Source organism: Myxocyprinus asiaticus, chromosome 22 (genome assembly GCF_019703515.2).
Source record: "Myxocyprinus asiaticus isolate MX2 ecotype Aquarium Trade chromosome 22, UBuf_Myxa_2, whole genome shotgun sequence".
NCBI lineage: Eukaryota > Metazoa > Chordata > Actinopteri > Cypriniformes > Catostomidae > Myxocyprinus > Myxocyprinus asiaticus.
The window spans coordinates 2070177-2084105 of NC_059365.1; the positions used below are offsets into that span (position 1 = coordinate 2070177).

General features: G+C 44.2%; 1 protein-coding gene across 1 annotated transcript in view; it reads left to right on the forward strand.

The window, feature by feature from the left end:
* Positions 1–13929, forward strand: part of spock1 (SPARC (osteonectin), cwcv and kazal like domains proteoglycan 1) — a 243463-nt gene that overhangs the window by 154303 nt on the left and 75231 nt on the right. The window contains exon 4 of the mRNA XM_051650521.1: positions 5251–5316. Within this exon, the coding sequence (XP_051506481.1) occupies positions 5251–5316 (66 nt within the window). The remainder of the gene's footprint in view (positions 1–5250; positions 5317–13929) is intronic.

The window sequence follows — 13929 nt, forward strand, 5'->3', positions numbered from 1 at the left end:
ACAACAGCAACTACAATATGATAAAAGTCAGCAATGTCGAATAAATATTTATTTTAATAAGTTCATCAGTCAACGAAGAAACGTGAACGTCTCTCATCAGGTTTTGGAAGCAGAACTATCTGTTTTAAAATAACAAATATACTGAAGTGTTAAGACAGGTGATGTATGTTGTGTGAAGCCTTCAGCTGACAGTAATGTAGTTGCTCTGCTCAGATCAGGCTGCAGATCTTGTTTGGATGGTGGATTTAATAAAAAGGTCTCAGGTCTGAGCTCTGGAGGGTTTGATAATAATAACTTATGAATAAATAATTTCATTGGGTCACAGCTGCAGTCATGAATGCGTGTTTCCTTTGAGTCTTTCTCTCTGAAGATGAGAGATGCGTCATGACAGGTTTTCATGAAAACTTCAATCAGATCTGTTGACGTAAAGTTTGGCTTTCTCTTTAATGGATTCTGAATTTATATTCAAACCCTGTTCACACTATTTGTTTTATGATACTTGCCAAATCTCGTAGCATGCTTGTGCACTTCAGTTTACATGGCAAACATAAGAGTGCACACACAATGTTGATTGAAACATGCTTTACATTGTTCAGTTTCTCAGTTGAGGCTTGCATTAAGTGCTGAAATGTCAAAATGAAGGCGAATTGTAAATGTTTCAAATTTTATAATGTACCAAAAACTAATATTATTTCAAGGTATTTTTATTTTATTTTACAATAGTTAGTTTCGGAGTTATGAAAATGTAGTTTAGTTTACTTCAGGTTTTATTTTTATTTCAAGTAATGACATTTTTTTTTTTTTTTTTTCACAAAAATAACACTGATTTAAGTATATACATCACTTTTTTCCAAAGCACCATGCACAGTTCTTTACTGACTGACTGTTAACACACTTAACCTTGTGTGACCCCACGTACACATGCGTGGACGTTGTATTTTGGCTTCGTTATATGCAACGCATAATTTAATTTCAATTAAACCGACTGATCTCAGTTCAGGTCACTCTGGGCGTTAAACTTAATCTGACAAAACAACATGGCGCTGATCACAGCGGAGTTTGTCTTTGGGAGAAACGTCAACAAAACTACATCTGGTAAGAAACCTAATTAAGTTTTTACATTGAAACCTGTTTGAGTCAAAAGATTAAAGTCTCTAGTTTCATCAGATATGCCATTTTTAAAATTTGAGCGATTTATCGTGAAACGCCACACTGTTAAACACAGTGTACACTAATGTGTACAGTAGCACAGGGTTTATATTAGAAATCCTATTTACTGTGTATTTTCACATTGAGAATTTTTTTTGCTTTCAGTGGTTTATATGGAGTTGGGATGAAAATAAGGTGCATTTCAAACTGTTCTGAGACTAGTGCAGACAGACAGCACACTGGAGGTTAAGTCATTCACTCAATAGGGAGCAAGGGAGCAGATAAGTGCATTCAATCCAAACTTCCTATTTAAAGTTCAGTTTCAGGCTGCAGATGATGTTTGGATCACTCAACATGTTTGACAGACATGAGACAATGATAATCAGTACATAGATTCAGAATTTATAATGTATCATTTTATTTTAACATGGTTGACAGTGATTGGATGATGCTGGACATTACTTTGAATCTGAATTACAGGAAAACTATTTGCTCTTTTTTTGGCATGTTTCTTAGGGGCTGCTAGTTACAAATCAAAAAGGGAAATAGAAAATGCACACAGCAGTCACGCGGGGGTCTCAGGAAATTAAAGAAGCAGTCACAAATACTGTAACTAGTGCTACAGGGGAAATTTGCGATCATTGTGGAGGCTGAACTAAATTGTTTGAACATGTCTAATTAAATCATTGTTTTCTTACAGTTTCAGCAATTAAGAGATTTTTTTTTTTTTTATATATTTTTGTCAAATATTTCCTGTTTTATCTGTCAAATACATCTTACCTGGCTGACAAGTCAGATTTTGTGATGCAGTGTGTGTGTGTGTGTGTGTGCGTGCGTGTGTGTGTGTGTGTTGGTCAGTTCAGGGTAGAATTGATTTTCTTGGTTCAGTGTATCAATTTGCAAAAGACACACTTAAAAGCAAACAGTGTGCAAAACAAACACTGAAAACAAACCACAAAATCAATCAAGAGTGATAGAGGAAGAAACCAGAGGGGTGTGTTAATCAGACGATAAATCTGATTGTTTTGTTTCAAATCACAAGCGGCCGTGATTCTCTCACACACACACACAGAGGAAAATTTGGACCCTCATTGCGATGTTTTTATAGACAAAAAATGATTTAATTGTTGAGATCTCTTTGGTATCCTGGTAAATCTGAGCACAGTTTGAGACATTTTTGAGATCTCTTGTGAAACATGAGAGTCTTTTTCTCAGGAGAAACATCTGAGAAGATGGAGACTTCAGCGAAAGACTCTATTGCACCCATTTAATCTCTGTCCTGTTGTGGAGAAACAATGTCACGTCTCTTTTGTGATTTCCCTTTTCAATGGGCACTTACACACAAACAAAGTTTCTCTTTTTGGTTTCTTGCTGTTGAAAAGCCACACACACAATCTTCCCTAAGTGAAGACCAGAGAGCAAGCATGCAGGAAATTGGTTTGAGGTTTTATTTCTGATAGTGGACAATGATTTTTCCTCTGTTTGACTCTCTGTTCACAAAGAATGCTGGAAAAATATAAAAACATTGTTTACACAATGAACACACACACATTTTTTATGGGGCCGGGCCGTGACTACGCACGCTCAGCCCCCTATCGGGCTAATCAGCCGATGCGGCAGTTCAGGAGAGAGTGAGCCACACGCAGCTGCTGTGTGTGCGTTTGTGTTTTGTGTCTTTTTGTTTAAGTTTACATTAAATATTACTTTGACTGTTCAGCCAGTTCCTGCCTCCTCCTTGCCCATTTTAAAGCCTGTTACTTTGGTCCCAAAACCCGAAAGAAGGAGGAGCAGCCGCGGCCGTCCGCGAGGGGACGGAGGAGTTGCTGCCGGCCGCCAGAACGTGGAGAGGCATTCCATCCACAAGGGGTCGGATGACTCGCTGCTGTCCACCCGGGGAGGAGCGGCTGTCGTCCGCCAGAGGGTGGTGGAGTGGTCGAGAACCAGGCAACGGCGTGTCTGGGAACTGGCGAGCAATTTTTTCTCTCTCTCTCACTGTCACTCTGCCTCGCCCTTTCCCTCTCCTCTTTTTTTTTTCCATCCCCTTGTCCCCCTCCCCAGCTCTAGAGAGGCAGGGTAAAGCCTGCTGGCAGGCGCAGCCAGAAAGGGGATGGGGGATGTATGTCATGCCGGGGGTTCCCAGGCCTGAGGCAAAGGAGGGAGGAGTGTGACGAGGAGGAGGGCAGGGCCAGGCCGTGACTACAATCGCCCAGCCCCCAATTGGGCTAATCAGCCAAGGAGAGGGATAAAGGCAGCCGGATGCGGCAGGTCGGGAGACAGAGAGCCACATGCAGCTGCTGTGTGTGCATTTGTGTCTTTTTGTTTAAGTTTACATTAAATATTACTTTGACTGTTCAGCCGGTTCCCACCTCCTCCTTGCCCAATTTAAACCCTGTTACAGGCTCAAACAGGATTCTGGAATGATTTGGCGTTTTATGCCTTGTGACACTGAGGCCCCATTTACACGTTCCATCAACATGCGTTTCATATCCGGATAGTATCTGGATATTCTTTAGCTGGATTGCATTTACACATTGCAGTCAAATGCATCATCACTGTGATCGGATAGAGATCCGTGCATAATAGAAAATGCTACTTGCATATTACATCAGAGGCTGTGGTAACTGAACATTCTCCATCTTTTAGGGAATTTCAGAAATATTGATGTATAATTCAAATGCTTTCCATCACTTTGACAGTCAGGGTTTTCATTTATTGAACATTGTTTGACGGCCACCAAAGCTAATGTATTGATAATTATCTCTCGTTCGTTGCTTTGTAAGTGTTGAATATGCTTCTTATCGGAAACGAGTATAGCCTGGTTTAATGTGAATGTCTATACATTACATACATTACATAGTGATTAAAAAACAGGAGAGGCGAGAGTGAGTAGGGATTTCAGGAGGGACAATTCAAGTATATTCCAATGGAATAATTAATGGAATATTGTTCATTGTTCGGGTGACAAGATTGCAAATTGGCACATGAGTGAAGCAGCATATATAACAAAAGAGTGAATGGACACTTGAGAGTATTTGAGTATATTTGGTTCCTTTTGCAGACTAATAAGTCAAAACAAAAATTGCATGTCATGGTCTTGGAAAATGTCTCTAAGCGAACAATCATAGAGATGTACATTTGCACCAGCTCGCTTATAGCTCTATATCCCGGTGTGTTCACGTTGACTGATTTTGACTGACTGCACAAGGTAAACAGAATAAGCTGTCGGCCTCAAGGTAGGTGGAGCTCCAGGTCACACCTACTGATGACATGGACCAGTGGCAGTAAGAAGCTGTTTAGAAGCCAGTAAGAAGTTTTCCTTAAAGTTCACATGGACGAGCTGTTACGCACCAATGAAACGAACGCAAAAACACCTTCTTTAAGGCCAGACTTTGTTCTAAATGACATCACACCTGTTCGTTCTTCGATTTTGTTGGAAGTATATCTGGGCCTTAAACTCTCAAAAAATTGGCCCCATTCACTTCCATTGTAAGGGTCTCATCGTAACCTCAATTTTTGCTATTTTAAAGAAAAGGACGAACGATTCAAAATGTTGTATGCCACAAATTCTGTCGATTGAGCTTAACTTGTATTGAACCCAGAATATACCTTTAATGCAAGGTGTAAATGGGGTTAGACAGAGAGAAAGAGTGTGACAGTGTCTGTCAGCCATAAGAACTCTCTGTGTCATAAATAAAAATGAATTTATATATTAATAATGACACACACTGTGTTATGAAATACAGTACCATCTTTAACTTTTCAGATGCAGTAAGAGATATTAAAGCAATAAGTCATGAGAGGCTGTACATAACAGTGATTTTACCACAGGTAAGAGAAAGCAGAGAGCTTAAAAACCCCTTAAATGTGGTAAACACAAGATGCATATTGCTTTTATAAAGTTGTGGCAATGGCAATTTGATTTAAAGACACTACAGCTCAGTAACAAGATATTGTTTTAAGAATAATAATAATAATAAACAATAATACAGTTGAATGAATGCACCATAAGATGTTTATGCCATGAGTGAGTTTTATAGTACATGTTAGGTAGAAAGACAGCATATGATTGTGAACTGTACTGATGATATTTGTTCTTCACAGAGATGGAGAGCGCGTCGAGCCTGCGGGCAGAACTGGACTCAATGGCCAAGAGCAGAAACACTGATAGTGAGTGAACGTCTGCCATAGCTGAAGAAAAATATATTGTAACACTGTACTTAGCCTGTGTTTATAATGCATTATAAAGGGATACATAAAGACTTTTTAAGTTAAACCTTTTTTAAGATTTTAATTCATTTTAGCAGAGTCATTTTACCCTCTGAGAGTGTTTTTAAAGATTTCTTGTTTCAGTGGCATACTCAAAATTAAAGGCTTATAACTCCAAAAACAAAATAAAATAATAATAAATAAATAAATGTTATATATATATATATATATATATATATATATATATATATATATATATATATCGTCCTGGTTACTTTCATAACCTCCATTCCCTGATGGAGGGAACGAGACGTTGTGTCGAAAAGTCCAATGGGAATTGGCGAGTGATATTTGCATGCCACTCCCCCGGACATACGGGTATAAAAGGAGCTGGTATGCAGCCACTCATTCAGGCTTTGTGCTGAGGAGACGAGACAAGGTCCCAGCCATTTCAGCGGGTAGTTCAGTGTTGTGGCAAGAGGGACACAACGTCTCGTTCCCTCCATCAGGGAACGGAGTTTACAAAAGTAACCAGGAAGTTCCCTATCTGTCACTCACTCGACGTTGTGTCGATGTGGGGTCCCTATACAAAACGCCACAACTAGATGAACTGTGTTACGTAGACTGGCGGTGCGAGATGGACAGACCGCTGTGTGCCTCATAGCCAGCGCACCAGGCCATCACGTAACCTCCCCCAACACTCTTATGAACGTCAAACGGTCCTTCGGGAACAAGTTGACTGCCCAAAACATAGGGACAGACTAGCCCAGCCGTGGCCTCTTTTCCTTTTTTTTCTCCCCAAAAAGAGTGGAATTTTGTTTACCGGCTGGGGGCCATAAATGTCTACGTCGGGGGGGGGGGTTTTCCAGTGGAAATACATCACATGGTCTTACCGAGTCTTGTCGGAAGTATGTCATGTGGAGAAGTCGCATGGTTGGTCCTACCCAACGGGGGAGGAGTTTCTACAAACATGGTGACCAGGGGCAAGGTGCAGTTTACCAACAGGGAAACGATTAAGCAGAAGATATATCACATGGGGTCACCTATGGGAAACCAGCGCATGTGGAGCACCTACCACAGTACAGGGCTTAGTTAGCACATGTACTTGGCCGGCAGCGAGTTTCTCCGCAAACTCGTCTGCCACAGGACTATGGAGGAAAGTCATCCAGGGATTACAACTTGTGAACATGACTGGGAGTCAAAAGCGCACATCTTCACCTCATGGTCACCTATGCGCAAGCAGTACACCTGGCCAGCTGTCCCGGAACTTACCTGTTCGGACCTGATAACACATGGGACGAAACCGGCTCAACCCGGAGCTCTGCAGATGTCTGCTAAAGAGGCGCCACTGGTCAGGGCCCAGGAGGCCACTACACTCCTAATAGAGTGGGCTCGTAACCCCACGGGGGCGGCACATCCTGAGCGTGATATGCTATCACGATGGCATCAACGACCCAGTGGGCGATCCTCTGTTTGGAGACAGCGCTTCCTTTCCGCTGTCCACCAAAGCAGACAAAGAGCTGCTCAGAGCTTCTAAAGCTCTGCGTGCAATCCAAATAAATGCGTAAAGTATGCACCGGACACAGCAACTCCAAAGCTGGGTCTGCCTCCTCCTGGTGCAGTGCTTGCAGGTTCACCACCTGATCCCTAAACGGGGTTGTGGGAACCTTGGGCACATAGCCCGGTCGGGGTCTCAGGATCACGTGAGAGTAACCCGGACCAAACTCCAGGCATGATTCGCTGACAGAGAATGCCTGCAGGTCCCCTACCCTCTTGATGGAAGTGAGCGCAGTCAGGAGGGCAGTCTTCAAAGAGAGTGCCTTAAGCTCAACTGACACCGGGGATGAGGCACGGTCTGGAGGGATTCAACCTCCTAGCGCCTCTCAGGAACCTGATGATCAAGTCATGCTTCTCCAAATACTTACCATCCACTGCATCGTGATGTGCTGAAATGGCGGCTACATACACCTTCAGGGTGGAGGGGGACAGCCGGCCCTCCAACCTCTCCTGCAGGAAGGAAAGCACCGATCCGACTGCGCATCTCTGGGGGTCTTCACATCGGGAAGAACACCATTTAGCGAACAGACGCCACTTCAAGGCATACAGGCGCCTCGTAGAGGGAGCCCTAGCCTGAGTGATCTTGTCAACCACTGCAGGTGGTAGGCCACTTAGGTCTTCTGCATCCCATCCAAGGGAGATTCCAGAGGGGCCAGATGGTGCCCTGTCCCTGAGAAAGAAGGTCCTTCCTCAGGGTAATTCGCCGGGGGGGGGCTGTTGCGAGGAGCGTGAGGTCCAAGAACCACATCTGCTTTGAGACAATTATAGTCGTTGAGATAATTGAGGATGCGGATGCCCACTTCCCTTAGAGGGGCAAAGGCTGCCTCTGCGACCTTCGTAAAGACGCGAGGGGACAAGGACAGACCAAAGGGGAGGACCTTGTACTGGTACGCCCGGCCCTTGAAATCAAACCGCAGGAAGGGTCTGTGTCGAGGTAAGACCGAGACGTGGAAGTACGTGTCCTTCAGGTCTACTGCCACGAACCAATCTTGATGCCGGACGCTCACTAAAATGCGTTTTTGCGTCAGCATTTTGAATGGGAGTCTGTGCAAGGCCCAGTTCAGTACTCGCAGGTCCAAGATTGTCCACAACCCACCACCTTTCTTTGATACGATGAAGTAGGGGCTGTAAAACCCCTTCTTCATCTCGGCCAGAGGGACAGGCTCTATCGCACCCTTCCGTAGAAGGGTAGCGATCTCTGCACGCAAGGTAGCGGCATTCTCGCCCTTCACCAAGGTGAAGCGGATGCTGCAGAACCTGGGCGGGCACCTGGCAAACTGAATCGCATAGCCAAGTCGGACGGTCCGGGTCAGCCATCGTGATGGGTTGGAAAGCGCAAGCCACATGTCCAATCTCCGGGTGAGGGGGACCAAGGGAATAATCACATCGGACGTACTGGCGGATGGGGCCTAGCAGCAGGGCGGAGCCTGAGGCGCCACGTCGATGGGGCTCGAACCCCGTGGCCATGCTGAGTCCAGAGACATCGAAGCACTTACATGGCTCCTGACGCCCACCATAAGATTGGTCGAGGAGGGGGGAGGAGAACCATCGTCTCCTCAGTCCGTCGGAACAAACCCGGTGTGGGCATGTTTGTGCCATAGCTGGGTTCGCAGGGGCGGGGGGTCTGCCGCTGGAGCGCCAAACCTGCCAAAATGGGACGGTGGACAGCGATCGTGATGACGGCTGTGCGCACTTGACATGTGACCTAGAGAACAAGGAAACCACTCTTTTGTTGAAGTTTTGGGTACCGCAGCCTCTTGGGCATGCAGCGAAAAATGAAACAAAAGATTCTCCTCCCGGTCCTCCACCGGGGATGGAGTGGTCTGTCTACCAGCTCCATAGAAGAGGGTCTCCTCGTCCCTGGGTCGCCCATCTCAGGGGCGCTTCGAAGCCTTCCTAGGGTTCTTGGCTGCCGGCCGTGAGACAGGTGGCGTCTGCTTACTGCGGTGTGCTCCATGCCGGGGCTAGGCGTCAGGGGCGGGCTGTGGTGGAGCCAGTGCTGTTGGTGCAGGAGGACGCCTTTGGCGATGAGCAGACGGGGTACGGGGTCTTAAGCCATGCCGGGGCAGGATGTGTTGAATGGTCTCCATCTGCTGCTTCACCGCCGAGAACTGCTGGGCAAAGTCCTTAACGGTGTCGCCGAACAGGCCAACCTGGGAGATGGGGGCATCAAGGAACGGTGCCTTGTCAGCCTCTCTCATGTCGACCAGGTTGAGCCAAAGGTGGCATTCCTGGACTACCAGGCTGGACATCACCTGCCCGAGAGACCGCGCCATGACCTTCGTCACCTGGAGAACAAGGTAGGTCGCCGAGTGCAGCTCCTGCATCAATCCTGTGTCAGAACTTCCCTCGTGCAGCTCTTTTAGCGCCTTGGCTTGGTGTACCTGCAGGAGAGCCATGGCATGCAGAGCGGAGGCGGCTTGTCCAGTGGCACCGTAGGCCTTAGCCATCAGAGATGACCTAAACCTACAGGCCCTGGACGGGAGCTTTGGGCGCCCGTGCCAGATGGTGGCGCTCTGAAGGGCACAAGGGCACCGCGAGCGCCTTATCCACCTGGGGGATCACTGAATACCCCTTGGCCACCCCACCATCGAGGGTAGTGAGAGCAGGGGAGCTGAATGATTGGAACCAGGTAGTAAAAGGTGCCCCCCACGATCTTGTCAGCTCCTCATGCACTTCCGGGAAGAAAGGAACCGGGGCGGGGCATGGCCATGAGCGGCGCTCTGGGCCCAGGAACCAATCATCAAGCCACAAGGGTTCAGGGGAGAGTGGAGGGTTCCACTATAGCCCAACGCTCGAGGCTGCCCGGGAAAGCATGTCTGTCATCTCTGCGTCAGCCTGAGACTGGGCGACCACACCCGAAGGGGGAAGCCCAGCCGAAGCCTTCGCGTCAGAGTGGACTCTCCGATGCTGCCCTCGATAGCTCATTGTCTTCCCGGGCCCCGAATAAGAGGTCGAACTCGCCCTGAGACGAGCCGGTGGTCTCATCCGAGAGCCCGACCGGGGCAAGTGAGCGTGCTGAGGAATGGGAGTTCCGTGGGGGGTTACCCGGCGGAGGTGGTCCCATTGGAGCTAACCGACGCAGCCTCATACCCATAGGTAGAAGGACCGAGGTGTTTGGGGCTCCCAAGAGTGACCCCTAGTGTCACTACATCGACACAACGTCGAGTGAGTGACAGATAGGGAAATATATATATATTATTTTATTTTATTTTTTGAAGTTATAAGCCTTTAATTTTGAGTATTATTTTGACTAATATATATATATATATATATATATATATATATATATATAACAAGGTGGGTTAAGTGTTTGGTATCATTGTTAAAGAAAACTTTTCAAATGTTTTAATGATATAGATTATGATACATTCTGACTCTCAGCCTAAGAAACTGCTGAAAAAAAAAAACTTGAGCCAAATGTTTTTTTTTATTTTTCTGATTTGACATTATATAGCTCTGGGTATAAATAAGCTTGCTCCAAAAAACTTTGTTCCAAATCATGTCAACTATATATGAGAAAATTTTTTGTATTGATACGACAAAGTAATAAAAAGTTATAGTATTACAATAATAATTTATCATAGTGTCCAAAAACATCTTCAAACAAATAAAACATAATATTTGTACATGAGTATTAATTACACATGCAAACACAACAATGACTAAAGGTTTGCATAGCATGCAGACATGATTTTAGTGATGAGATTTCACAGAATGAGTTTCATTCAATGAGCACTTGTTCAGTTTTGGTCATAATGTCTACATGCATTGTAAAGTAGAGCTTCTAATCTTTCAAATGAGACCTATTTTGTGTTGGTTAAGACTGTAGTTATTCATATTTCGACATATTTGACGTAAACTGAAGCCTGTTGGCCATTTTGAAAAAAGACAAGCCCTTCAAACTGTCCCACCCAAACTTCCTGTTTCAATTAGGAATAAGGAAAGAAATTTATATTCACCAAACCAATTCATGAAATTCAATACATTGTTAAGGTATTCATAATTCCTTATAATACATATTGAAATACATGAAATATTTTCAGAAATAACCAGAACCCCAGTTTACAGACAATGATTCATACGAAATAAAAACTGATTATAAGTTACTAAATGGGGATTATGATATGTTCTTGGGATTGTTCAAGAAAAAAAGTAAGTAGAATTACTACCTAGGCACATTGATGTTCAGATGTTTGTGTGATCTTTAAATTGCTGTTGTTCTCCTGACTAGTAAATGCTAATGCTTCTAAACAGAGGGTAAATCACACGCAAACTCACACACACAATAAACTATCACATCATAACCACGCACTGACACAGTAACAAGTTAATTCTCCAGAAGTGCCAAAACATGGCATCTTTGACCTCTGACCCTGTGACCTTGTGTCCTCACTGTCTCTCTATCCTGCACGTCACACTCGGCTGCATTTTTGTCCAGCTTTTGCGATATCTGTCTGGTTGCCACAGCAACAGTGAGTCTGACTCTGACAATAATTGGGCCACTCTGCTGGAGAGGTGAGAGAGGTGAAATTTAACCCGTGGGGTGAGAGGTCACAGTCCCACCTGAAGTGCCTCAGCAGCGCTGTGATTAGACACTTGACCTCTACATTCTAGAGGAGAGAGAGAAAGAGAATGAGTGGGATCTGAACAGGGCCGGGTGATATTCAGAATATATCTCAATATTTATATACACTGTAAAAAAAACAAAACTTGCTAGGTAACTTTAAAAATGTGCTTCATGTGGCAAAAATTTAATTAACTGATTTGATTTAAATTAAAAATATAACTGAATATGACTGGATCAACCTGACATTAAGTTGTACCAAAAATGGTAATTTGTAAGGGTTAGACAAAGTAGAAATAACTAATTTAGGTAATGACTGAACATACGCACTTTTTACAGTTGATTTACTCTGAAATTCCTTAAAAAAAGTATTTATTGGGGCCTGGGTATCTCAGCGAGTATTGACGCTGACTACCACCCCTGGAGTCGCGAGTTCAAATCCAGGTTGTGCTGAGTGACTCCAGGCAGGTCTCCTAAGCAACGAAATTGGCCCGGTTGCTAGGGAGGGTAGAGTCACATGGGGTAACCTCCTCGTGGTCACAATTAGTGGTTCTCGCTCTCAATGGGGCGCGTGGTGAGTTGTGTGTGGATCGTGGAGAGTAGCATGAGCCTCCACATGCTGCGAGTCTCCGCGGTGTCATGCACAACGAGTCACATGATAAGATGCGCAGATTGACGGTCTCAGAAGTGGAGGAAACTGAAACTTGTCCTCCGCCACCCGGATTGAGGTGAGTAACCGCACCACCATGAGGACCTACTAAGTAGTGGGAATTGGGCATTCCAAATTGGGAGAAAAGGGGATTAAAAAAAAGAAAAAAAAAATATATACAGGTGCATCTCAATAAATTAGAATGTCGTGGAAAAGTTCATTTATTTCAGTAATTCAACTCAAATTGTGAAACTCGTGTATTAAATAAATTCAATGCACACAGACTGAAGTAGTTTAAGTCTTTGGTTCTTTTAATTGTGATGATTTTGGCTCACATTTAACAAAAACCCACCAATTCACTATCTCAAAAAATTAGAATACATCATAAGACCAATAAAAAAAACATTTTTAGTGAATTGTTGGCCTTCTGGAAAGTATGTTCATTTACTGTATATGTATTCAATACTTGGTAGGGGCTCCTTTTGCTTTAATTACTGCCTCAATTCGGCGTGGCATGGAGGTGATCAGTTTGTGGCACTGCTGAGGTGGTATGGAAGCCCAGGTTTCTTTGACAGTGGCCTTCAGCTCATCTGCATTTTTTGGTCTCTTGTTTCTCATTTTCCTCTTGACAATACCCCATAGATTCTCTATGGGGTTCAGGTCTGGTGAGTTTGCTGGCCAGTCAAGCACACCAACACCATGGTCATTTAACCAAATTTTTGGTGCTTTTGGCAGTGTGGGCAGGTGCCAAATCCTGCTGGAAAATGAAATCAGCATCTTTAAAAAGCTGGTCAGCAGAAGGAAGCATGAAGTGCTCCAAAATTTCTTGGTAAACGGGTGCAGTGACTTTGGTTTTCAAAAAACACAATGGACCAACACCAGCAGATGACATTGCACCCCAAATCATCACAGACTGTGGAAACTTAACACTGGACTTCAAGCAACTTGGGCTATGAGCTTCTCCACCCTTCCTCCAGACTCTAGGACCTTGGTTTCCAAATGAAATACGAAACTTGCTCTCATCTGAAAAGAGGACTTTGGACCACTGGGCAACAATCCAGTTCTTCTTCTCCTTAGCCCAGGTAAGACGCCTCTGACGTTGTCTGTGGTTCAGGAGTGGCTTAACAAGAGGAATACGACAACTGTAGCCAAATTCCTTGACATGTCTGTGTGTGGTGGCTCTTGATGCCTTGACCCCAGCCTCAGTCCATTCCTTGTGAAGTTCACCCAAATTCTTGAATCGATTTTGCTTGACAATCATAAGGCTGCGGTTCTCTCGGTTGGTTGTGCATCTTTTTCTTCCACACTTTTCCCTTCCACTCAACTTTCTGTTAACATGCTTGGATACAGCACTCTGTGAACAACCAGCTTCTTTGGCAATGAATGTTTGTGGCTTACCCTCCTTGTGAAGGGTGTCAATGATTGTCTTCTGGACAACTGTCAGATCAGCAGTCTTCCCCATGATTGTGTAGCCTAGTGAACCAAACTGAGAGACCATTTTGAAGGCTCAGGAAACCTTTGCAGGTGTTTTGAGTTGATTAGCTGATTGGCATGTCACCATATTCTAATTTTTTGAGATAGTGAATTGGTGGGTTTTTGTTAAATGTGAGCCAAAATCATCACAATTAAAAGAACCAAAGACTTAAACTACTTCAGTCTGTGTGCACTGAATTTATTTAATACACGAGTTTCACAATTTGAGTTGAATTACTGAAATAAATGAACTTTTCCACGACATTCTAATTTATTGAGATGCACCTGTATATATATATATATATATATATATATATATATATATATA